We start from the raw sequence: 23,877 nt of genomic DNA, 5'->3' as shown, positions 1-23,877 counted from the left end.
CAAAGCTTGGAGGGCTGGGTGCACCCGCCCGCTTCACGCTTGCCCGAGCCTGAACACATGACAAGCAAAACCCGAAGGCTTGGAGGGGAGGCGGGAGCGAGTGTAGGCAATGCTGTGAACGGGAGATGTGCAGGAATAGCTCCTCAATGTTTAGATTTGTGCGGAAGCTGGATGTGTGGATGCACGACTCCTCTCCTTTCAACTCACCATCTCTTAAGCTTACTCACTATTGTTTCGCCAGACGACATGACTGCATGCCGCTTTTTCTTTTGTGTTGGTGGACCATGTGAGGCTCTTGAATGTAAGTGGTCCTTTGTTGTTTAAGTCACTTCCATTGTTATAGTTTCTTAGAGTGGGTGGTCACTTGTGCTGTCATGGTTGCAGGAGGCTTTGTTGCAGCGTGTAATTTCAGCATTACATTTGAAAGCATGTGCATGCCGCTGTCATTGTTCACTTATGAACTTCGGTCCGTGTCAAGTGAGATAGACTTTTTGGGCTCAAGTCTATCTATGCTTCAAGCCACTGAGAATGAATGTATTCAAATATACAAAAAATATTTTGGTAAAGAAACCAAGTGTTAGTTGCATTTCTCCCAAGAAATGGCTGAGTTGATCTATTCTTGCTAATTCATGCAAGTGAATTCAATGTGCAGGAAGGTGGAACGTATGTGATGGGAATTACACCTGACATCATCAATGAATAATACAAACATTGAATGTACACTTCTATTAATAATGCAAAGCCGAACGTGTATGTCGAACATGTTTGTGTGTGCACAAACGTTTCAGTGCCCAGTGCATCGTGGTTGGCCTATAATTTTATTTACTGGTCATTGACAGGTTGAGGTACAGCAACGATGACTCTAAATTGCAAATTCACGTCACACAATGTATATCTAAGTCAATTATGTCATCATTCAAAGGATATTTTTGTCTTGTGACACTGCTAATGACCAAGAAGTTGTGACTTGTGGCTAAAATGCATTAAATATTTATGAGAGGAAAAGTGCACAGTACACTTACAGGAATATTTAAAACTCTTATTTAAAACATTTTGCATTTGTGGAATGCTAGTTTTGTGTTTGCTTTAAAATACAGATCTTGCCATATTTGGAGCCCAGCAGGGTTTTCTAAGCTTTGGGGGCATTGGCAGCAGTGACTGCTAGTGGGTCCAATCTTTTTCATACCTTGCCAAAGTTCTCCCCAAAGACTCCAGGTCTCGGCTGGAGATTCAAGAACTTGGCATTCAAACTCAGTCTTTTAAGAAAAGGACTCTGGCTCCTTGCCACCACACAAAATGAGTTTCAATAAAGGGGAAGGATAGGGTGCCTTTGAATTAAAAGCGAAGATTTAACTAGGTGACATGTACCATTTATCTGCCTTCTGGCCATTAACCTACATGAATAAAGTGCATTGGTTCTACAAGTAAGAAAACATGGCGCTAATCACCAGCAAAAAAAAAAAGGCTAAGAGAACCAAAGCATTAAGCTCTGAGATAATCAAATACCATTTTCTCTGTTCCTTTATTGCTTCAGGCACTTTGGTGAAAGTAAGTGCCAATCAACCACACACATCATTACTCACGTTACACGTCATGGAAACCTTGTGTAGAGGCCACAAATATGTGGAACAATCTGTCCACATTGTAGAATGCATGATTTGTTAGTTATACTGCATCGTGGTTGTGAACCTTAGTGCTTTACACAATTTCATTTTTTCCAGCGCATTTTGAACTGAGGGGGTCAATAGCTAAGTCTGTAAGCAAATAAAATGGCATAAAAGCTGCAAGTCTGTGTGTAACTCATTAATGAATTCATCAATGTGAACTGCAGCATGGAGCAATGGTTTCTACTGATTTAATCAATGATCGTTTCACGCAAATGGCATTCCTGCCTCTAGTGAATCTTCATTGTTTATACTTTGTTTCTTTCCATTGTGGAGAAGTGGCCTTTCTGTTGAGCACCGATACTGTACAATGTTGTGTACCAGAGCAGTGTGTACTTCAACACAATGCAGCCCAAGAGGGTATTGATATGGGTGCAATATTTTGTAAACATTTAAAATGCAAACAATAAAAAACTGCTGACCACATCATACTTCTTGGTGGGAATTGAGATTGAGGTAAATAGGAGAAACTAGGATATGTGTAATAGAAAATTGATGGCTAGATTATCGTTTGCCTTGAACAAGGCAGATGTGTTGGTCATTCTTGAAAGCTTTTATGGAGGACACAAATGTGAAGGCAAACATCTTTTGCAAGTATAATTTTTTTCAATATTTGGAGTCTAGTTTCTTTCTAGAATATTATCTCGGGTTGTGTTGTAAAGACACGCGCATCTTTCCGTTAAAGATCCCACTTTCCTGATTCAGACTGCAGTGCTGATGGAGGATAAATCAACATAATTGCTCCCATGTTACTAACAACGACCTTAGCAGCTTAGAAGGCAATTGATTTGCTCCGCTGTTCGGCTTACATAGGGTTGGCCCTGTTAATAGGCTCTGTGATCAGTCAAATGGTGGAGTCAACGTTTGGCATTTGAATGTAAGTGGATCGATTTTGCCTTACTTCCGGGTTAGACAATCATGTGTTGTGTTTTATGTTTCAAACAATTTTCTGCTCCTGTAGCATTGAAAATGCTGTGGGAAGCTTGTTTGCATTTGAACCAACCACCAGAGGAGAAAAGGCCCAGGAGCAACACACAAATGTTTTTGCTTGCTGGAGAAGACTTGAGGGGTACCATGAATAAATAAAAAAATAAATAAATAGACAGACACACAGACAGACAGACAGACACACAGACAATGAGGCCTACTAATGCTACCTACTAGTTCAGCGGTGGCACAGAGGGACCATCATTTATTCAAGTCATAATTTATGGCTGTATTCGTCTGTAGTCACTACTGACAGACAGACAGACAGACAATGAGGCCTACTTGGTTTACCTACTAGTCCAGCGGTGGCACAGAGGGACCATCATTTATTCAAGTCATTCAAGGCGGGCGGGCGGACGGACGAACGGACGGACGGACGGACAGACAGACAATGAGGCCTACTAAGGCTACCTACTAGTCCAGCGGTGGCACAGAGGGACCATCATTTATTCAAGTCATAATTTATGGCTGTATTAGTCTGTAGTCACAAGACCCTGACACCTCTCTTCTTTCATAAAATATGCATGCAGTTTGATTAATGCCACAGCTTTCCCTTTGACAACTCTAGCTCAAGGTCCTCTCTGATTCATCTAATGGCCAAAGCAAATACATAGCTTTTATATTAGGAAGTCCTCACATTTTATGTTACTCTCTATGTCATTTTCAGGTGGGCCCTGGCACATTATCATCGCATTGCAATACTCTCATTGCCCTCCTCAAGTGAGAGCTCCTCAAGAGCCTGATGTTCTCCTATAATTTATTCATATTCCTACTTTGCACGCCAGGGAAAAAAAAACTCTTTTCAAAGCTGGGTCACTCATCTAAACTGGCTGCATTTGACAGTTTTTTCTGTGGAACTCACACAGAGCATCCTCCATTTGAGGAAACAAATGACAATGTCACACTAACATGACATGATCACATGACAGGACCAAGACAGAGATGTCGAGGCTAGCTATCTTCCTTCCATCAATTTACTTGTCCTTCCCATTTTTCAATGCAATATTCACTGCACCTGTGGTAGGTCCCTTGCAATTAACACTTTTGTAATTGATATGTGATATTTATTTTTTATGTATTATCCTATTTAGGATATCATTTACACTACGCTGTCTATTTTGTTGCACGCACATCACAGAGAGAAGCAGACCACATACAAGAAAGATTGCACATGGTGGCTTGACCCCCAAACCTTGCTTCGTGGGGGTTGCGCGCTGTGCTTAAGGGTATAACGACAGCCAAGTTGCCTCACATTATTTTCCCCTTGCATGTTACAGCGTCTGCTCGCCATAATTTAATTTCAAAGAAAGGTATGCAACCTGTCCATCTCAGCTCTCGGGTCATAACCCCATCATGGTTCATCCCTGTTAGTGGTCTCACCCAGTGAGTCTTTGCCACATTCCACTCATTCCTGGGTGCTTAAAAGGGAGACCTCATGCAACTGACAGTGGAGGCCCGTTTCCCCAAGTTCAGAGGAGCTGAGCACAGCTTTATTCAAACCAGTCACAGAGAGCACAGCGAGAAAGTAATTTAAAGGACTGCAGTATTTGGTATCACAACATGTGGAAAAGAACATAAAATAGACTTACATCTTCTTCATCTCGTGTCAATTTCCAAAGAATATTATTTTTGACTAAATTAAAGTTGTGTTTTATAAGACTGACACTGAACTGTATTTGACCAGCTGTTTCATGTCAGTGCTCCCATCAGACAAAATGCTCAAGTCATGTTTGATAAACGTGTCACTGTCAAAGCGAGGCCTCCATTTATTTAAACTGAACCAAGAACTGCACTCACAGTTGCTGTTATTGAATTCAGATTTAAGGCCGGCTCACTGGGCTTCTTTGAGAGGTCAGAAATTATATAAGTCTCACAAATTAATATACAACAATATCAATATAGGATGGCCAGGTTTGCTGGAGCTTCACCAATTGAGTTTATTCCTGTTTGTTTTCATTTTAGCGAGTAGAATTGTTCCAAAACTCTTCACCAGAAAATAATAAAAATAGAAAGATACCGTAGCAAACAGTTTGAACATTGGAATTTACTAACTGTCCTGTACTAAAATCACGTTATGTCCACACAAAGAATGTGTCAGTGGTCCGCGTTCCTGTGGTGCATTTTGTCTAGTAATCAGACCTCTCAAAGTTTAGGATAGACTTAAGAGAGACGTTACTAAAAAAAATGGAGTTATAATCTTGGTTTTATGCTGCTTTTCTTGAACTAAGCCCAACCACATTGGTTGTTCAACTCAAGTGAATGCTAAACATTCAGCATGGCGTATGCTTTTATGGTGGCAGTTGTGTGGGTGATTAAAGGGCTGACTTGCAACTTTGAGATTAATCTAAGCTTCTTTCCTTTAGGGTCATGTTTTTTTTCCCCCTAGTCCCGAAAACAGCTGCAATTTTAATACATTTTAAGGGGAATGCTACATTACAGAGGGCAAATTCTTTGTTGGGATGTGTTTGGGCTCCTTTGATGCACACTCTAAATGACACACATGCACATGTGAGTTTGCGAGAGTCATGCATAGTATGCATAATGGCACACAGGCGAACATATTTACATAGGCATATTTGCCTCTGACACATTTGACAGGGACTCGTAGAGGTGTCCCGGACTCCGCCCTACGTGAAGGTCCAGTGATTGGCCTATATAGAGGCCCGCTGGCAGATTTGAATAGGGAAGCCGGGTGGGAGGAGGAGGGATGGAGGCGTTGCACTTTGAGTCTGCCCTCTCTCTCTCTTTTTCCCTCTCTCCCCCTCCCTTTCTCTCCCCAGTGTCAGGATGCACTGGATTGCATAGGCAGGGTAGGACGCATGTCATGAGAGGTGATGACACAGCCACGGAGCTGTGGCCACATCCTCGCAGACTCTTATTTTGACTGCTGGCGACTTCTTTTTGCCTCGTACGCGCCCGCTGGAGCAGAGAAAGCTAAAGATAGCCAGCCCCATGTTCTCTTGCTCTCCTTTTTCAGTTTGCTTTTGGATGATGGGATAATAACCATGTGGAAGGTAAGATGAGGGAAGGGATGAGGAAGATGGGGTATTGTTGCCGTTGTTTTCGATTTTCCTTTTTGCTCTATTGCTAGAAGTTTGTTCTGCTCTTAATGTACTCCAAACTAAGTTTCTTAGGGAATCCTGACTACATAGAAAAATATATTGCAGCACCTGCAACTACCAACGGGAAGGAGAAAGCAGACAACAATATGGTTTCGCTCCCCCTTCGTAGCTCAAATAGCTTTCACTCGTTCCGAAAGACCTATGAGTGCGTGTGTGTGTGTGTGGGGGGGGGGGTCCTCCATTCATGCAGACGAGCATTTGTAGGGTCAGAGGTCACAGATGTTGACTCACAGTCTCCGCTCAAGTTTATCCCAAATGTTGTTTCATGAGGTCAGCTCTCAACTTCTTGCAAACTACGTCTCTCAAAGTAACCCTTGGTGGACCCAATTTCATGTCCTGGGAAACAGTCATGCAGGAACAGAAAAGGGGTTTCCCCAAACCATCGCCTCAGAGTTGGACACATAATGTCATTCAAAATATCTTGTTTTTAATTATGAATAATTAAGATTTAAGGTGGCAATGAGTGATGAAAATAGTTTTTAATCTAATGATTTAATAGACGTTTCCCAATACAAACATATGGTGCTGAATTTTGGCTTTGGCACAATGGGAATGAAGGGTTGGAGCAGAGTGTGCCAGCAGTACTGGAATGATAATGACAGAGCTGCAGATGTGAAGGAATGCTGGCGGGCCATCTGTGTCCTGAACTAAGAGGCACTTTTGGAGTTGTTAATCTCACAACAGCAGTGGGACTCAATATTAAAATTTATATTGAGTCAGATGCGTGCATCATTGTGGGTTTGGGGCACTTGGGCGTGTGTGACCCAGTTTTACTCATCAACTGTTTTTCTTGATGCTTGAAGGCCAAACCTAATGATAGGAGACAGTGCCTTGATGGATGCTGGAAAGGATGTCTGAGAATGCTGATTAAACATCTTAATTTTTTTTTTTTACATTCATATTGTGTCTCTGCTTATAAGCAATATGAGAGTAGCTGGAAAGAAGCGAGGCAAGAAACTCCTACGTTTTTACACGTGTTTTGTGTGTGCGGAGCCACGTGTGTAACAGATGGGATGAGCCCCACCCCCCCTGAGCTCAACCTGGTCAGGTCATGGGGCAACAAGGAAATCATGTGTGATATGTACCGTGAGATGTGACATGCAATGTGGCTTATACAGGAAGGACTTTAGTGTTTTGTGCAACATTTCTCTGTGACCAATTTAGCACCCATGTTGTCAATGCTGTTTCCTGTTTCCCATGCATGACATGTTTCGGTGCCATTGTCAAGAGCGCTAGTCCTTGTGAAAAGCATCCCAGCTGTTAGTTAGACTGGCCCTGAAGCTGGTGTGAAAAATGTTGAAGATAAATATAGCCAAGATAGTATTGTGATGCCTTTTCCTCTGCAATTGCTTTCTAATTGTTGTGTACAAATAATTGCATCTTTAAACTCATAGTTCATTGTGGGGGCAAAAAAAAAAAGATTGAAACCATGAAAAAGTTGTGACCGGGAACACTCTTACTTTTGACAGCTTGTGCAGTCATGGTGATCACAAGTGATTGTTTGAGATGTCCTTTAAAAACACAAACAATCTTGCAAACAAATTTGCGTTTTACAAAACAGTCCATGTGTCTGCCAGTTGTGACGTCCAATAACTTCGATTGGCAAGGTTAGTCTGAGGTTACAAATTGAGTATTGAGTGACAGTCAGAAAGGTGGGACTTTATTTCACTCAATATTGTGTTGTGACAAGAATTTCTAAAACAGTTTCAGTAGTCAAGTCTTTTACCTTTCCAGACATCTCAGTTAAAGTGGCTCAGAAGTGTTTGTCACACCTAATCAACCTTTTTGTGCTTGAGGTCTAATTCTGGTTACGGATAACTCAGAGACAATGCATCTCTCACTGTCGTCCATCAACATATTTGACAACAAAAGTGTTTACATTCTCTTCCTTTGTTTTCTCTTAATGTCACATCTAATTTTGCAAATATTGTCACATCTAATTTGGATCATTTAAGCACACACACACACACACACACACACACACACACACACACACACACACACACACACACACACACACACACACACACACACACACACACACACACACACACACACACACACACACACACACACAAGCAAACAGACACGTCACCCTCTGTCATACTCTGGACTTGCATACAGGCTAATCCTGTAGTCAACCACCTCACAATTTGAAAGCCTGCGATTGGTTACAGTCCAGCGTGGGTGGGAAAGGATTATAGATCATTTTTCTGTGTGGAATCACACAAAGGCGATGTGTGTGCATGTGTGTGTGTGTGTGTGTGTCTGTGTGTCACATAATCAGACACTGCCTTGCAGTGTTTTATGGAGAGGAAGAGGAAGTGGAGAAGGAAGGGGAAAAGGAAGTAGGTTAAGATATTTGACATCACTTAGCTATGAACCCTGGCAATTTGGCCCGCATTAGGCTCCATGTCTGCACTGCAAAATTAATCACGTGCTTCCTACTACTTTATAAGCATTTAAGTGTACAGCAAAATAGGAAGTGTGGCGTCTGTAATGTACCTGTGACTTTGTGCTAAACTAGGCATTGTTGTTTTATTTGTGTGAATGATCCAACCATTTTTTGATTGAGATACACGTTACAAGTATGTCTCAATCATAAATCCTCCAAATGGGTGTGTGATGAGGTCAAGGTCAGTTTGCCAGGCAAGAGTCCTGTTTTTATGCCCAAGCAGTTTAAGATACAAGCTATCATAGAATAGTGGATCACTCACTTTCATGTGTTATTCAAGCAAAAAACAAACAAACAAACAAACAAACAAACAAACAAACAAACAAACAAACAAACAAACAAATAATCACGACTCAGTTTCATAAAACTGGTGAGCCATGATTTGTTGTGCAACTGTGTCAGTTGACAACAAGTGGCAAAATGACCGCACCGCTAAGATGGATAAAAACAGGTGGATTTTGACAGTTCAATTCATATTCCACAAACCAAACATTGAGCTTCACAGAACATATTAAAGTAATGTAGATAATGTAGAAGCTAACCTAATACAGCATCATCTACAGCCTGAAAGCTGCGATGTGCCTTCCAGGCCTGTTTACTATCTTTGCATGTTTGCTGTGTACCGATTGACACACATACGGACACTGGGGTCTGATTATGTGCGCCAGGTCAGTGGGGATGACCTACTTTTTGATTCTGTCACAGGCGCTCGCCAAATGGTGGGCGCCCCGCCCTTCTCAAAGTATGTTTCTTTTCGGTAAAATAATGACTAAGATGACACAGGACCCTAGTTGGGAATCATTGCTCGAGACTATCACAAAACAATTAAACACTAAAGGAAAGTGTGACTAAAAGAGTGTGTAAACATTAACCCATAAACGTACATTTTCAATGAGGGGGCTTTACTTCATTAATTGAATCTGTATACCGTCTCTGTTTTTTTTAAATGAGTTAACTTATTTTAAGACCATGTTTGCCATTGCAATAGGTCTGCTAAAGCTTGATTCTGCTGCCCCCATGAGGTCATGAGATATTGATGCATGCTTGATCCGTCAGTTTCCTTCACTTCATGATGTTAAAAAAAACAATTTACCTTTCTTTGTGGTGCTGATTTAGTTTGATGGTTGTTTTACGTTTTTTAAACTGATTCCTCTCTCACCTACAGATATTTGAGTGGTTCCCCTGGATTTTGCTGACATTGTTCCTCGCCCCACCTGGTTTCCCCTGAACAGGATGGACACTCTGGAGTCAGAGCTCACCTGCCCAATCTGCTTGGAGCTCTTTGAGGACCCACTGCTGCTCCCCTGTGCCCACAGCCTATGTTTTGGGTGTGCTCACCGCATCCTTGTCTCACACTGTACCACTAACGAATCGGTTCAAAGTATCAGCGCCTTCCAGTGTCCCACATGCAGATATGTCATATCCTTGAGCCCTGATCGTGGACTTGAAGGACTCAAGAGAAACGTAACCTTGCAAAACATCATTGATAGAGTTCAGCAGGCCTCGACATCAAGTGGCCTTCCTCTGCCACTGCCCCTTCCTGCCCCCCAAAGTGGGCCCAACTCGCCTGGTGAAGAAGACAGCGAGCGGTTGGCCCTGGTCCCCGTCAGTGCAGCAATGTCGAGCCCGGGAACGCCTCCAGAACCGGTCCAGTGCCAGTTTTGCGAGCAGGATCCGCCAGAGGAGGCGATCAAGACGTGCGTGACGTGTGAAGTATCATACTGTGAGGAGTGCCTCAGGGCCACTCACCCCAACAAGAAGCCATTTACTGGACATCGGCTCATTGAGCCCATGCCGGGCTCCCACCTGCGAGGGCTGCAATGCTTGGAGCACGAGGAGGAGAAGGTCAACATGTACTGTGTGACTGATGACCAGCTCATCTGCTCCCTCTGCAAACTGGTGGGAAGGCACAGAGACCACCAAGTGGCAGCACTGAGTGAGCGCTTTGAAAAACTCAGGGTGAGTGACTACATTTTGATTTGAGATTATTGATGTCTGTTTTATAGTTTTAATAGCTCAATAGTCAAATAAGGAGTAAGAAAAAAATACTAGACCTACCCTTTTGTGGAAAGAAATCAAAGGTCAAATAAGGGTCAGAAGAGCAAAGAGGTCATTTGTCACACTTAACAAATCACTTGCTGGGTGTTAGATGGGGTTTAATTGAGCGGAGCTATACTGTATGAGCTATACTCTATATGAGTATTTGGTAGGATGGCATTGTCATTCCAAGAGCTGATTTAAAATCCTGCTTGCATAATTATAATAAAGCTCACTGACATTGTCAGAGAGATATTCATTGAACAGTCTGTGTACTGTTGTGTTTGGTACACAGGTGTATTATAAGCAACAGAGATTATCCGGAGGTCAAAGTGTTAAGTTTCATCCACTCATGCATTTACTAACCTAAGGCAAAGCTTTGTCCTAAATATCATACTGATTGCTTGCACAGAAAAATTCACACCACCACACAGAGGAAAACTGAACGCACAATCTGCACACTCATTCATCTGAAAATAAATCTATTATGGTGCAACATATCCTGAGAAGTCATGTTGCATTTATGCAAGACAACATGCATAATTTATTTTTATTTTTTTTGTCAAGCAAACCTTTGCATGACTTGATTAGACATTTCCTAAAGGCCTCTCCCATGTCAGAAAACTTTTATAATCAAAACTTAAAATGTGACCTCTCACTCATTTTTTTTAACTTCCATTTGGACTCTGACAAGTTCGAGAAAAAAACAGTTGTGACCCATTTCACGGTTCCTACTTTTTGCTTTGACGTGCTGTGAATTAGCGATATCCTAACATCTCTCGTTCTGAATCGCTCACATACGCACACGCACTAACGCACACGCACGCACGCACGCACGCACGCACGCACGCACGCACGCACGCACGCACGCACGCACGCACGCACGCACGCACGCACGCACGCACGCACGCACACACACACACACACACACACACACACACACACACACACACACACACACCTAGAAACCATGCTGGATAACTCCAGTAGTTTCCTTTTTCATTGAAAGTCTGATAAGAGCCACAGGGGTTATTGTTGAAATAACCATCCTCATCCGAGATAAAATTACCCACAGGCGCTTGTGAAAACAAAAACAAAAAAAACAACCCACATCCAAGTCCTGGATGGTGAGAGTGGGAACAACCTCCAGGATAAAAGATGGGAGCTGCTGTGTGAGCACACCGGCTTCATTGTTTAGATTTATTGTGGTTTTCAGTAATCCATTAGCTTTAATCAACTGCCTCAAGTGGGGACAGCATCATTTGGTCAACTATCTTTCTAAATGAGGAAGTACAGTTCATGTGCTATAGCTGGCATTGTATGCACGTGTGCAGATAAGCATTCGTGCATAAACATATGCACATAAGCTTGTGCAAAGCCAAACAGCAAAATGTTAAATGTTTTTTTTTTTTTTAAGTCTAAGTCATCTTTATTGTCAATTACTTCACATGCCAAGACACACAAAGAGATCGAAACTGCGTTACCCACTATCCCACGGTGACAAGACATATAACAAAACATCCAAAAAACAACAACACAAAAAGTAAAAACAAGAAGGCATATACAATGAATAAACAAGAGCGACAAATAAATATAAATAAATAAACAAATAAGAGGAGCAAAAATGGAGCAAGTGTGCATACAGCAGACAGTCAATATGAGTGACAGGTGGGCAAGGATGTGACCTGTGAGTAATGCATCATCATATCCATTAATGCTTAAGTGCACATATAGGAGGGCAGAGTGGCAAGGCAGTATGTAATCATGTCATATGTTTCCAAAGGAAACATTTGTGCTACTATTGCTTTTGTGTACCAGCATCGTATTAAGGCCATCCTTTAAGCTCCCTATGCTACGATGAGGTTCACCCATTAAGACAAACTATGCAAATCCCTCAAATCTCTTGCTGTTTACAGCTGAGTTTCAGAATAAAACGGATCTCAAAAGAAATGCAAGATAAAACATGAGGAATATGATCTCGTTTATCACTTTGAACTTTGAAAGATATGCCATTTTTGTTCTTAGCTTCATTGGGATAGCTTGTGGCAAGATGTAGCTCTGAGAAGCACTCAGCTTGCATTCATTTCTAGGAGGGAAAAGGAGTTCTGCATGGGACGGACACAGCATCAGATCAGCTTAAGCATGCTCGATTTGGCAATTTGGTGAAACTCTTGGATTTAAAGGAGACAGCATATAACCCTTCCTTTGCTGGCAACAAGTATAGGGAGATGATATGAAAATAGAAAGAGAAAAAAAATACATATATACATATACTGTATAAGAAAAAGGAGGGAGGACGTCCTGTCACCTGTTTGCCGGTTCGTTAGCCGCAAGGACTGCGTGCGCTCATAGGAGGGTAAAAATGCTTTAGATGCCTAATTTGCCGCTTGGCTGGGTTTGCGCATGGCTTGGTGCTCAGTGGAGCGGCTGTCCCACTCACATCCTCTGCTAGTGCAGGACTGTGTATAAGGATCGGACGGGACAAGATGAGGAGGCATTGCAGGGATGAGGGTTATCACCCTCCTGCAGAGGTATGGAAATACACTTGGAAAGTTACTGGGATGCTTTGACATAGCAGAATGTAACAGAATGAAAGGGCCGTACATTGATACGTCTGTTTTTGTTTTGAAGAAGCCCCGGAGGTTGTCTCAAAACTTACTTGGCTTTTGAAAACTCAAAGGGTGGATCGCCTCTTGCTTTCATTCGAGGCTTCACTGTTGTTTTTCTTGAGTGGATTCCTTCTCATTAATGTCAACTCAATGTCTTTTTCTCCAGCAAGCATTGGATTCAAACCTGAGTAATCTCATCAAGAGAAACAACGAGCTCGAATCGCTAATGGGGAAACTGATTCAGACTTGTCAACATGTGGAGGTAAGTGATTTCCTGAGTCTTATCGGGATCTGCATCATCGGAGATCAGTCACATATTGTTAGATTCACCGGGCCATGGGATTAATTATGTAAATGGTATCATGTTTCCCCATTTTCTTTTGCATAACACCAATATGAGATTATTTTCAGTTGACAATCTTTTCCTTTACTCAACCCAGGAAAATAAACTATAACATCATAGAAAATTGATTCCAATGGCATTATGGCGTCATAGCACTCACTGTCTGTCCACGTGTATATCATTTCCCAAATTGTTCAGAACATATGGGAAGCATAATTGCACGGTTCCTGGGATTATTGATTATTATTTAGAAATTGGCTAACAGCGTAGGTTAAAAAAAAAGAAAAGTAGTACTTTATTGTGTAGCTGAGAGTGAGATAGATATATTTGGTGAGCTATTCATTTTATGCAGCATTATGATTTCACATGTATAAAAAATTGAGGGCAGCGCATCACATCTAGCTAAGATGACGCTGGTATATGTCAGCAGCTCTATTTTAAACCCGCACACTGACATTACATACACATGCGCTCAAAGAAGCTTTTTTTAAAAAAAAAAAGCAACGCCCGTGGGTTAAAACTGCAGCAGCATCTCTGTGGAGTAAATGGAGAGTGACGTTTTTGCCTGACATGTCCTTTAGAAATTACAAAGAGCCAGTATTGTGCTTCATCAAGACGCTGTAAAGCCACAGTGTGTGTGTTGTTTGCAAAGATAGCGCTCTGTGCTTTGTGGTGAGTTGAAGCTAGTTTTGATGATGCAGGAATTTGAAATTTGCCCCCAAAATGAAAAAAGCAATGAATAAATGATGCACAAAACAAGGGTGAAAGAATTGTCCCACTTCCCCGTCCCCTCCGATCGCCCTGTGCATTATTGTTCACGCACTCCAGACTCCTAAAATAGCCTGAGGAGAGTCCATCTGAATTCTGTTGTGTTGGGAGTGTGCTTTGATGTGGGTTGGAATCGTCATGCCGGGTTACACTAGAAATTCACTGCACTGACAGTCCCTCCGGCTGCTTCAGTATTTCTCATTGGCTTTTTTACTAAGCTCACTTCATCTGCATTGTAAAATGGTTGAACGCTCTCCAACTTTTTTCAGTATTCCGTAAATGAATCACTTGATCAGCATGCCGCGTTGCATTCTGTCATATGGTCCAGTGGGCTTTGCCAACAGTCCTTAAATACTCTAATTCTGTGCATTGCACACAATGTGCTCTGCATTACAACTGTGTGGATGCAACTATTTGTCTTTCCGTGGGGCTGTAGCATGTCTAAGGTATACTACTTGAACACCACTTTAAGACTCCATTTTAGAATCAGGATTTGGCCTTTGGAAGGCCAATGCTGCCACGGCAACAATTTCAGGCAAGGATCAGACAGATGAGCAATCTGTGATTTGAACGTCAGAAGGTTAGATTTATATCTGTTGCACCTGTTGTACAACAGTAACAATAATAATAATTATAAATACTTAGCATGCAGGAAATGTTGATATACATATAAATAGGCCTATTCTTATGAAGACACTGGCCCTGGGGTATTAGCATGGAATAGTGACCGGGCTGACCGCTGAATAACAAAAATCTGCATATGACCGACGCTCTTTAAAATGCATTGTCTCCTCCGCGATATTCTCACAGAGGTTAAAGAAGTGTCTCACTGTGGCTTTCTTCGCAGGTGAATGCATCCCGCCAGGAGGGCAAGCTCTTGGATGAGTGCGACACTTTGATTGACATCATCCAGCAGAGGAGACAAATTATTGGCAACAAGATTAAGGAGGGGAAAGTAAGGGGACTCAGCAGTGGGAATACAAATTGATCATTAAAATACTTGAGAGTCCTTGTTTTGGGTCAAATGCAGTACTCTATTTTCTCACTATGCCTTGACTTATTTATGGCATGACATCCAAACAAACTAACTTCCCAAAATAGGTCCTACCACATTCAGCAGAGTGACTAAGCATGTACTGTGAACTTTTCATGATGCATACAATGAGACTTTCGTGAAACATAGCACCATTCTACAATGTAGTATCGCACTGAAGTAACAACAAAATTCCATCAAGACATTTTTATTCGATGCAGGACTAGGCAGGATCAATTGGACTCTAAATAGTCTGCAATGCTTGAAGTACTTTCAAAGCATCAGATTTGAACAGAGATTACAATATTCATGCCAAATTGCTGAGGACATGTCCCCTGCCCTAATTTCAGTGTGACCTCAATCTGTCTCTTAAAATCTCTGTCTGCTGTGGAAGAGAGTGGAATTGGTTCTTATTGAAAGGTCATAGTTCCGTAACAGACTTTTACAGACAAATCTAGAATGAGGAAAACAGTCGATCACGTCAAAAGAAATGACATGAAAAATTAACATTGTAGATGGGATCATCATCTCCCACTTAAGGATTGTCACATGGTTTAAAACCGTTTTGTATGTGCACAAAAATCCATCCATCCTTTTTGTATTATTGAGGTTGTGCGAACTGGAGCCTATACTCTATAGTATGTAATCTAAAGGTGGCTAGACAAAACTGATTTGCTTTCATCTCACAAATTGCACGTTGATCGGCTGATCAATAATAGATTAATGTGCATGTTGAAGGTCATCTTGCTCTAATGCGAGGGGTATACTTCTAGAAAGGTCCAAAATATAAAAATGTTTAATGGTTGCCAGCCTCAGGAGGGCACAAACCTTCCATTGCAGTTGTAAGCCAATGAGGCAGGGCAGTGACCTGGACTTAAGTGGGCCACGTGTACGGGCCCCAAGTTGCGTGACTCTTTTGTTACCCTCAATGTCGGGCTTGGCGGACCCAGGTTTGTGCTTTGACTACTCTGATTTTGTTGAAAATGGGGGACACGGCACGGATTGGCCGGGGAAATATCTACATCCATCCCACAAGGGTGCACAAAGATTTACTCTCCACCGTCATGCCCAATTCTACCATCCAAAGTCGAGCAAAATACCAAAAGAAAGAAAACTTCACCCGTGCGCACAATAAGACTGTGCTTTGTGCCAGACTTGATGATTCCTGTTCTTATACTGTCTTAGCCACACTAACACAGGAGCGTGCTATAAACTAACAATGTGTTGGGATTTTTATATTTGTCACTCCATGGTCTCAACTGGTTTCATCTGGTAAGTGTGCCAAAGAGTGACGTAGATAAGGGAAAGGTGCAAAAAATTCAACTAGAGAAGGTTACAGCTATATAAAGGCATAGGTCAAGTTGCCTACCTAATTATGTGCCATTATAAGGCCTAATCTAACAGTAACATCTCTCATCATAATGTGTAGATAATAACATTAATAGCTAATAGCAAACTGGTAGCTGTTAGTTTGATGTTTTTGAGACAGATCTAAAAGTAGCTGTTAAATATCACAAACTGGCAACATGGTTCTAAAAAAGCAAAAACAAATAGTAGACACAATGGCAATTTAGCACAGTGAAGATAGCATTTAAAGGAAGGATGAATGTGATCAGGGTTCAAGGACTTTTAAAAATCAACATCCATCTATGTGCACTCCTGCAACCGGTGATTCCCATTTTTCACTGAGCATTTTTTCCACTCCCTACTTAGGCGCAAAGGCTACGCAAGCTAGCCCAGCAGATCTCCAACTGTCAGCAGTGTATCGAGAGATCTTCTGTGCTAATCACACAAGCTGACCAGACACTGAAAGAGGGCGACCACGCCCGCTTTCTGCAGACTGCTAAGAGCATCAACGACAGGTCAGGCACTAAGGAGAGTACAATGTGAGACAATAGGAGTTAGTTTGAAAACCTTCTGTGAACTTGATTTTCCCACACAGGGATTACATTTTCTATTTACCCAAACCTGATCTTATTTGTCTTAAGCCGTTCAATTGATTTATAGCGGGCATGTGCCGCCCTTGATACAAAAGCTTGTTTTTCCATAATTTTAAAGGCACATTTTGATGAATATATTTATAGTGTTGAATGACATGCATTATGGTTGGGCTGTTTTAGGGTTTCCATGGCAACTGCATCAACCCAAGTGCTTATTCCTGAGATACACCTGACGGACACATTTGACAACTTTGCCCTGGACTTCTCCAGAGAGAAGAAACTGCTGGAAAATCTCGATTACCTCACTGGTAAATCCTAAACCCAATTTCTTCACATGAAGGAATTCAATTTTATTTTGCACCACTTTTATGAGCCGCAAATTTTCAATGTGTAAATTCCAAACAATGTCTCTTTCTTTGGGTTCATGTTCAATAAAATATTTTCCACTACCCTCAAAACTTTTTGAAAAGTTTTAAAGGTTCATCTTTTTGAATTCATTCATTTCGAATTCATTTGAACTGTCTTCGAGCAAGAAATGAGAGGAATGTCATAATAAATTCTTAACATTATTTGACAAATAATTTGTGTCTGCATTAGAATTATAAGGGTGAAAAATTATACATTTAAATCAAAAGTATGGACGAAACAGAAAACTTGCAGCTTGTCTAATCTGTATGTAGCTAAATAGTCTGTTGGTGTGTATTTACCACCAATCAAGTCAGACTTATTGCCTTTTCCATAATGAATTAGAACTCAAATGCCAAGAAAGACATTACTTTTCATGTTTGAATATACAACTGCTATGTGAAAGCGGGCTGCTTGTAATTTGCATGCACAGAACTTTGCACATGAATATAACACAAAGGTCATCCTGGCCAACAGCACATTTTAAATGGAGATGGCTCTATGTGTCCCTTAATGCATTTTTATGTAGATTTCAAGAATTTACTTTCACCTATTAACTTTAGGCAGTCCTATCATTATGGATCATATATAACAAAAGTTTTATTTCTTGCCTCTACAGCTCCGTCTGCACCGTGCATTAGGGAAGAGCTATGCACAGCATCCTATGACACTATCTCGGTCCACTGGACATCTGATGATGAATTCACAGTAGTGTCGTATGAACTCCAATATGCCATCTTCACTGGACAGTCCAACATTGCCAGTAAGTTCTGTGTTGGAAAAAAAAAAAAAATCTCTACCTAAGCCTCAAACGCGATTTAAAAATGTCATTCAAAAGGTATCCTGTCACAACATTGATTATCATTCAAATATATACCCCCGTAATTTCTGGACTATAAGCCGCACCTGATGATAAAAGGGCACCAGCAAAAATTAGGGGAAAGTCTTGTTTTGTTCATATATAACCTGCACCGGACTGTAAGACACACGTGTTTTAATATTTAATTATCATTTGTAGGAACTTATACACAAAGAAGATTGTCAGTAAAGAGATGGTTCTTTGGGGATGCATACCTATTATCAACATAACCTTTATTGACAGAGATGTAGGAGCTCTGGAAACATACAAGCATGCATAAATCTCAGAAACAAGCATAATAAACTTAATGTGCAGGTAACACGAGCAACACACAACTAATAATAAAATTAAGTTGGCCCACTTACAGGGATAAAGTTAGCAATGCGATACGAGCTACACGTATAGCTCCGGACAAGACGACCCTGAAAAATAAAATACTGAACAAGGTTAACGAAACAAGATGCCATCAACAATAGTCTAGTGACCTCTAGTGACCGTAAGAAACCTCAAAAGTACAGGAGCAGCTCTATTTCCTTCGTTAAGAGCCAAATTGACTGCCTTTAACTTGATAGTAATGCATTTCTTTTGTCCCTCATAATGGGGGTTTGACTATAAAAGCTTCCTTTCTCCACTAATGTCCATCTTAATCTCGTTCTTTGTCTTGTTCGTGTTAATTGTGCGGCACTATTTGCCTGGCGGACAGAGATGTGATCAACACACCACTCTTCGCCCCAGTGACCGTGTGTCTTGTCACATATCCCTCCGCCCAGCAAAGTGGTGCCGCAAAACAGCAGTCCACAGCCTTTTTACTAATATGTATCAGATGTCACAAAATTCACTTTTCAAGAAGAGTAGAAATCTTCACTCTACATCATCCAATTTTAGTCATCTCTTGTTACTTTCAAATCTTTCCTCTCAGGTTTGTGCAACTCATTGGAGAGCTGGATGATTGTGCCCAATATCAAACAGAACCACTACACTGTACATGGCCTACAGAGTGGCACCAAGTATATCATCGTTGTCAAGGCGATTAACCAAGCGGGGAGCCGAAGCAGTGAACCGGGGACTCTGAAAACTAACAGTAAGTTGCCAACTAAGGAAAACTCAAATGAACACAGGCCAACGTCTGATGAAACCTAATATATGACATATTTGAAACATTTTCATTTACATTATCATTTTCTCCACTTAGCTACAGATGAGTTTAATTATTTTCCCTTCTGCAAATCTGAAATTAAATTAACCGAAAATAAATGAGGTGTCCTGTGAGTGATCTTGCATGCTATTAATCTCAATGTAGTCATGTTTCAGCGTCAATTTGTTTTGCCATTCCACCCCTTCTTCTTGGCAGGTCAGCCCTTCAAGCTGGACCCCAAATCTGCTCACAAGAAGCTAAAAATCTCACACGACAACCTGACGGTGGAGCGTGACGAGAGCACATCCAAAAAAGGCCATAGCCAAGAACGCTTTTCCAGCCAGAGCAGCTACGGGGTGGTGGGGAACGTTTACATTGACAGTGGGCGGCACTACTGGGAGGCCATGATTGGGGGAAGCACATGGTGAGTTATTATTTTTTTAACCACATGTCCATAATGAATATTTTTCTGTAAAAATGGATCGTGCCATCCAGGAGCTTAGGCAGGAACCCAGAAACCTTTCAACAATGCAAATCAACAAGTTTGTGTTTTTTACTTGGTCATTATTGTGTCAACATCTAACACCCCTACCCTCTAGGTATGCCGTGGGTATAGCATACAAGTCAGCGCCTAAGCACGAGTGGATCGGCAAGAACTCATCCTCATGGGTGCTCTGCCGTTGTAACAACTCCTGGGTGGTCCGCCACAACAGTAAAGATCTGGCAATTGAGCCTTCGCCCCATCTGCGCAGAGTAGGCATCCTCTTGGACTACGACGCTGGCCAACTGACCTTCTACGACGCCGTGGGCTCTCAGCATCTGCACACCTTCCACATCTCCTTCGTCCAACCCGTGTGTCCCGTGTTCAACGTGTGGAACAAGTGTCTGACAATCCTTTCGGGCCTCCCCATTCCTGACCACCTGGAGCAACTAGAGCCTCAAGAATAAGCACATCCACACCTAGCCAAGCAACACTTGTTTTGCACTTGATATTTCTTTTTACTGGCTGTGGTTTTCTTTGACCACTTCCCTAAAAGTCAGCTACTTAGAGTTGAGATAATCGTACTGTATTGTTGTTTTTGCCTCTGTGACAATCCTAACCTGGATGGATGGTTAGCTGAAAAACATTCCAGATATATCCACATTTTCTTTGCAGACATTCCCACATAACTTCAAAGGAGTTTGCACAACAGGGATAAAGGGAGAATGTATGGAAATTATTTTCAATTTCACACTAACAGTGACACTGATTTACATTATGGCTATTCTTGACGAAAGAAAAGGACCACAGTAAATACAGCTGAACCTTGATTTTACGGACTTCAATTTTATGCGAATTTATGTCTAACGAGATTTGGTCATGGACCCCACTGATTTTGAAGTAGTATTTTAAATGGCAGATATGAAGACCGTACGAACCTAAATGACTACCGCGTAAACTTTAGTGCTCTGCTTATGCTAATAGGACATGACGTCCTGACATGATCGCTACCCTGATTGGTAATATATAATACATTTTAATAATTATATTGGATTAATTTTCACCCAGAACAATGATGTTATTCTCCAAATGCAAACGTGTTTCTTAGTACGTATTTCCCTACTGCAATTTCCCGATGCACTGGCTCTGATTTTATAACACTTTCAAGACTATCTAAATAACGTGGTTTTGAGGCAACGTGATTCCCAAATTCTGGACCCCAAAGTGCACGTAAAATTGAGGTTCAGCTTTTCTGTTATCAGTACAGATGACATTATAATAGAATTTCTCAAAGCAGGGAAGCAAAAAGGGGGAAAAAACGGAAACAATAACAAACACATATGTTAACTCTATTTGGAGCTTTTGACAGCTTGTATTGGGACAGCAATGAATTTCTATTGCTGGCAATGATACTTCCTGTTGGTCTGGTGAAATGCACACTTTATTCTCTGTCTCTGAAAACCGAGCTGTTGTTGACGACTTAACCTGAACACACTGCACACACTTCAGATCCCGATTTTCACACGGGTCTTAGTCGTTTGCGAAGATAAAAGGATTGACAGTGTCAAGAATGACCTCACAAAATGACAGTAGATTTGCAGTATTTTGTGTGATTATGTAAATTACCTATAAATAAATACAAAAAACTAATAATTTTACTTTTCATAGGAAATGTAATAACATGTTACATTTATGGAAAATGTATTTTAAACAAGACCGTTGACTTACAAAGAAGAGAGACAGTTTAGATTCTAAAACCCTTAATTTACTTTTGATAGCAATCAACTGGAGCTTCTCACTGTAAATACTGTAAAATTATTTGCTTGTATTTCCTGATGATGATGTTTTGTTGTGAAACCTGGTCCATCTTAAGGTATGTGAATTCTGTGTTTCCATATATATATATGAATGGACAATGGTGGGGAAAATGGGGTGGGCAGTGTTGTCTTCCTCAAAAATAAATATTTGCACACAGACAACTGACACTGACAACTGATTTCTCCCCTGTTAAGTTTAAAAAATGTTCTTCCAATGTTCACGAATTCTAACTAAAGTCATAAGCAGTGGACAAGGATAGGTTTGCATGGTTTTCTACAACTACAGAAACAATTTTGATTGAAATTTAGTTAAACCCTGCAATTAAATGTGTTTGCCATCCCAGTTACTTTCCTCCGGACTGTCTGGCCATTAAATTGCAATTAATCAATAGAGAAAATTAATTCATTTTTTGGCAGCACAGTGGTACACTGGTTAGCACGTCCACCTCACGGTTCAGAGTAGTATTCCTTCTGGCCTGTGGAGTTTGCATGTTCACCCTGTGCCTGTGTGGGGTTTCTCTGGATACTCCGACTTTCTGACACGTTCCATAAACATGGCTAGTAGGTAGATGTATCATTCCAAATTGTCCATCAGTGTGTGTGTGTGTGAATGGTTTGTTCGTCTACGTGTGCTGTGCGAATGACTGGCAAACTGGTTTAGGATGCCCCCCCCCCTTAATGTCCAAAGTCACCTGGGAGCAAATTTGAATAGGTACCTCCCTCTACAAGCAAAGATACAGGGGTACTCATTCTAACAGCAGTCGGAAAGCGATAGTCTCACAACTTATAAGTGGTAGATTCAATACTTTATTGCACCAAAAATGTATGACGAGTACATGAGAACATTGCAAGGAGTACATGGAAGCACACAATTTATTAGTCTAACTTTTTCTGTGTCTCCTCTGGGGTATTTTTAGCAATTGTAGAAAATTAGAACGTCCTTAAGCAAAGTTAGGAGGTCAAGAATAAAGTGAGTTTCATTTTTTGTTATAAAGGTTTGTAAAAGCAAAAACCAAATTGTTATTTTGGTTTTCTGTATGTTTTACAAGGTCAAAAAGTGTGACTTTTGGGATAGTCCGGCACACATTATTTGCTTTTACATAGATCCCTATGGGAAACATTGCTTCTACTTACAAACGTTTCTACTTACAAACCTGACCGCGGAACCAATTCTGTTCGTAAGCAGAGGTACTACTGTGTGTGTGTGTGTGTGTGTGTGTGTGTGTGTGTGTGTGTGTGTGTGTGTGTGTGTATGTATATATATTTTTTTCACACACTCAAGTTAACTTTATATGATTGAAAGTACAACAGTTAAAAGCATGTAAGAACAAAAGAACTCAAGGGTGTGTGCTGTCTTTGTGCTCGACCTTTGTTCCCATGCGGCTCACATAATGACACACAGCTGCAGTGCACTGCATTAGCATTTTAAAACGGGCATGATGCAGCTCACAGCATCATACAGCAACCTTGTTTGGGTTCAAGGGGACCTTGAATGGAAGTTTGTATGGGGCACAAAACAGTAGTCCACTTGATTCCTCACCTCCTGTGGATATTGAATCTTGAACCAATGACCTTCATCTGCAAGACCACTTCTTTGTCCTTAAAGCAAACATTGACCCACCCACTCGTTTGCACATACAAACACCCAGCAGATGTCACTGTTAAATCTTAATACAATACACTTGAGCTCCCACTTTCGAGGTACATACTATACTTATACACTCAAGGATCTATCTATCTATCTTTCTATCTATCTATCTATCTATCTATCTATCTATCTATCTATCTATCTATCTATCTATCTATCTATCTATCTATCTATCTATCTATCTATCTATCTATCTATCTATCTATCTGTCTGTCTGTCTGTCTGTCTGTCTGTCTGTCTGTCTGTCTGTCTGTCTGTCTGTCTGTCTGTCTGTCTGTCTGTCTGTCTGTCTGTCTGTCTGTCTGTCTCTCTCTCTCTCTCTCTCTCTCTCTCTCTCTCTCTCTCTCTCTCTCTCTCTCTCTCTCTCTCTCTCTCTCTCTCTCTCTCTCTATCTATCTATCTATCTATCTATCTATCTATCTATCCATCCATCCATCCATCCATCCATCCATCCATCCATCCATCCATCCATCCATCCATCCATCCATCCATCCATCCATCCATCCATCCATCCATCCATCCATCATGGCAGTATATGCACAGAAGGTCAACCTGGCTGAAAAGATATACTCCG

General features: G+C 41.2%; 1 protein-coding gene across 2 annotated transcripts; it reads left to right on the top strand.

The window, feature by feature from the left end:
• Positions 1–58: 58 nt before the first annotated feature.
• LOC147062621 (E3 ubiquitin-protein ligase Midline-1-like) lies at positions 59–21,904 on the top strand. 2 transcript variants are annotated; one of them, XM_085923495.1, is made up of 10 exons: positions 59–301; positions 9,394–10,187; positions 13,041–13,136; positions 14,833–14,940; positions 16,732–16,880; positions 17,139–17,266; positions 17,983–18,126; positions 19,142–19,303; positions 19,574–19,781; positions 19,957–21,904. In XM_085923495.1, the coding sequence occupies exons 2-10, from the start codon at positions 9,462–9,464 to the stop codon at positions 20,303–20,305; spliced, it is 2,070 nt and encodes a 689-aa protein (XP_085779621.1). In that variant the 5' UTR covers positions 59–301; positions 9,394–9,461; the 3' UTR covers positions 20,306–21,904. The 2 variants fall into 2 exon arrangements, with proteins under 2 accessions (XP_085779621.1, XP_085779628.1); XM_085923502.1 differs by lacking the exon at positions 59–301 and adding an exon at positions 5,549–5,665.
• The last annotated feature ends 1,973 nt before the right edge of the window (positions 21,905–23,877 follow it).

The sequence above is a fragment of the Syngnathus leptorhynchus genome, chromosome 1, assembly GCF_054491065.1.
Source record: "Syngnathus leptorhynchus isolate UIUO chromosome 1, UIUO_Slep, whole genome shotgun sequence".
NCBI lineage: Eukaryota > Metazoa > Chordata > Actinopteri > Syngnathiformes > Syngnathidae > Syngnathus > Syngnathus leptorhynchus.
Note: the sequence above shows the minus strand (reverse complement) of the source record. Positions and strands in the feature narration are given on the sequence as shown.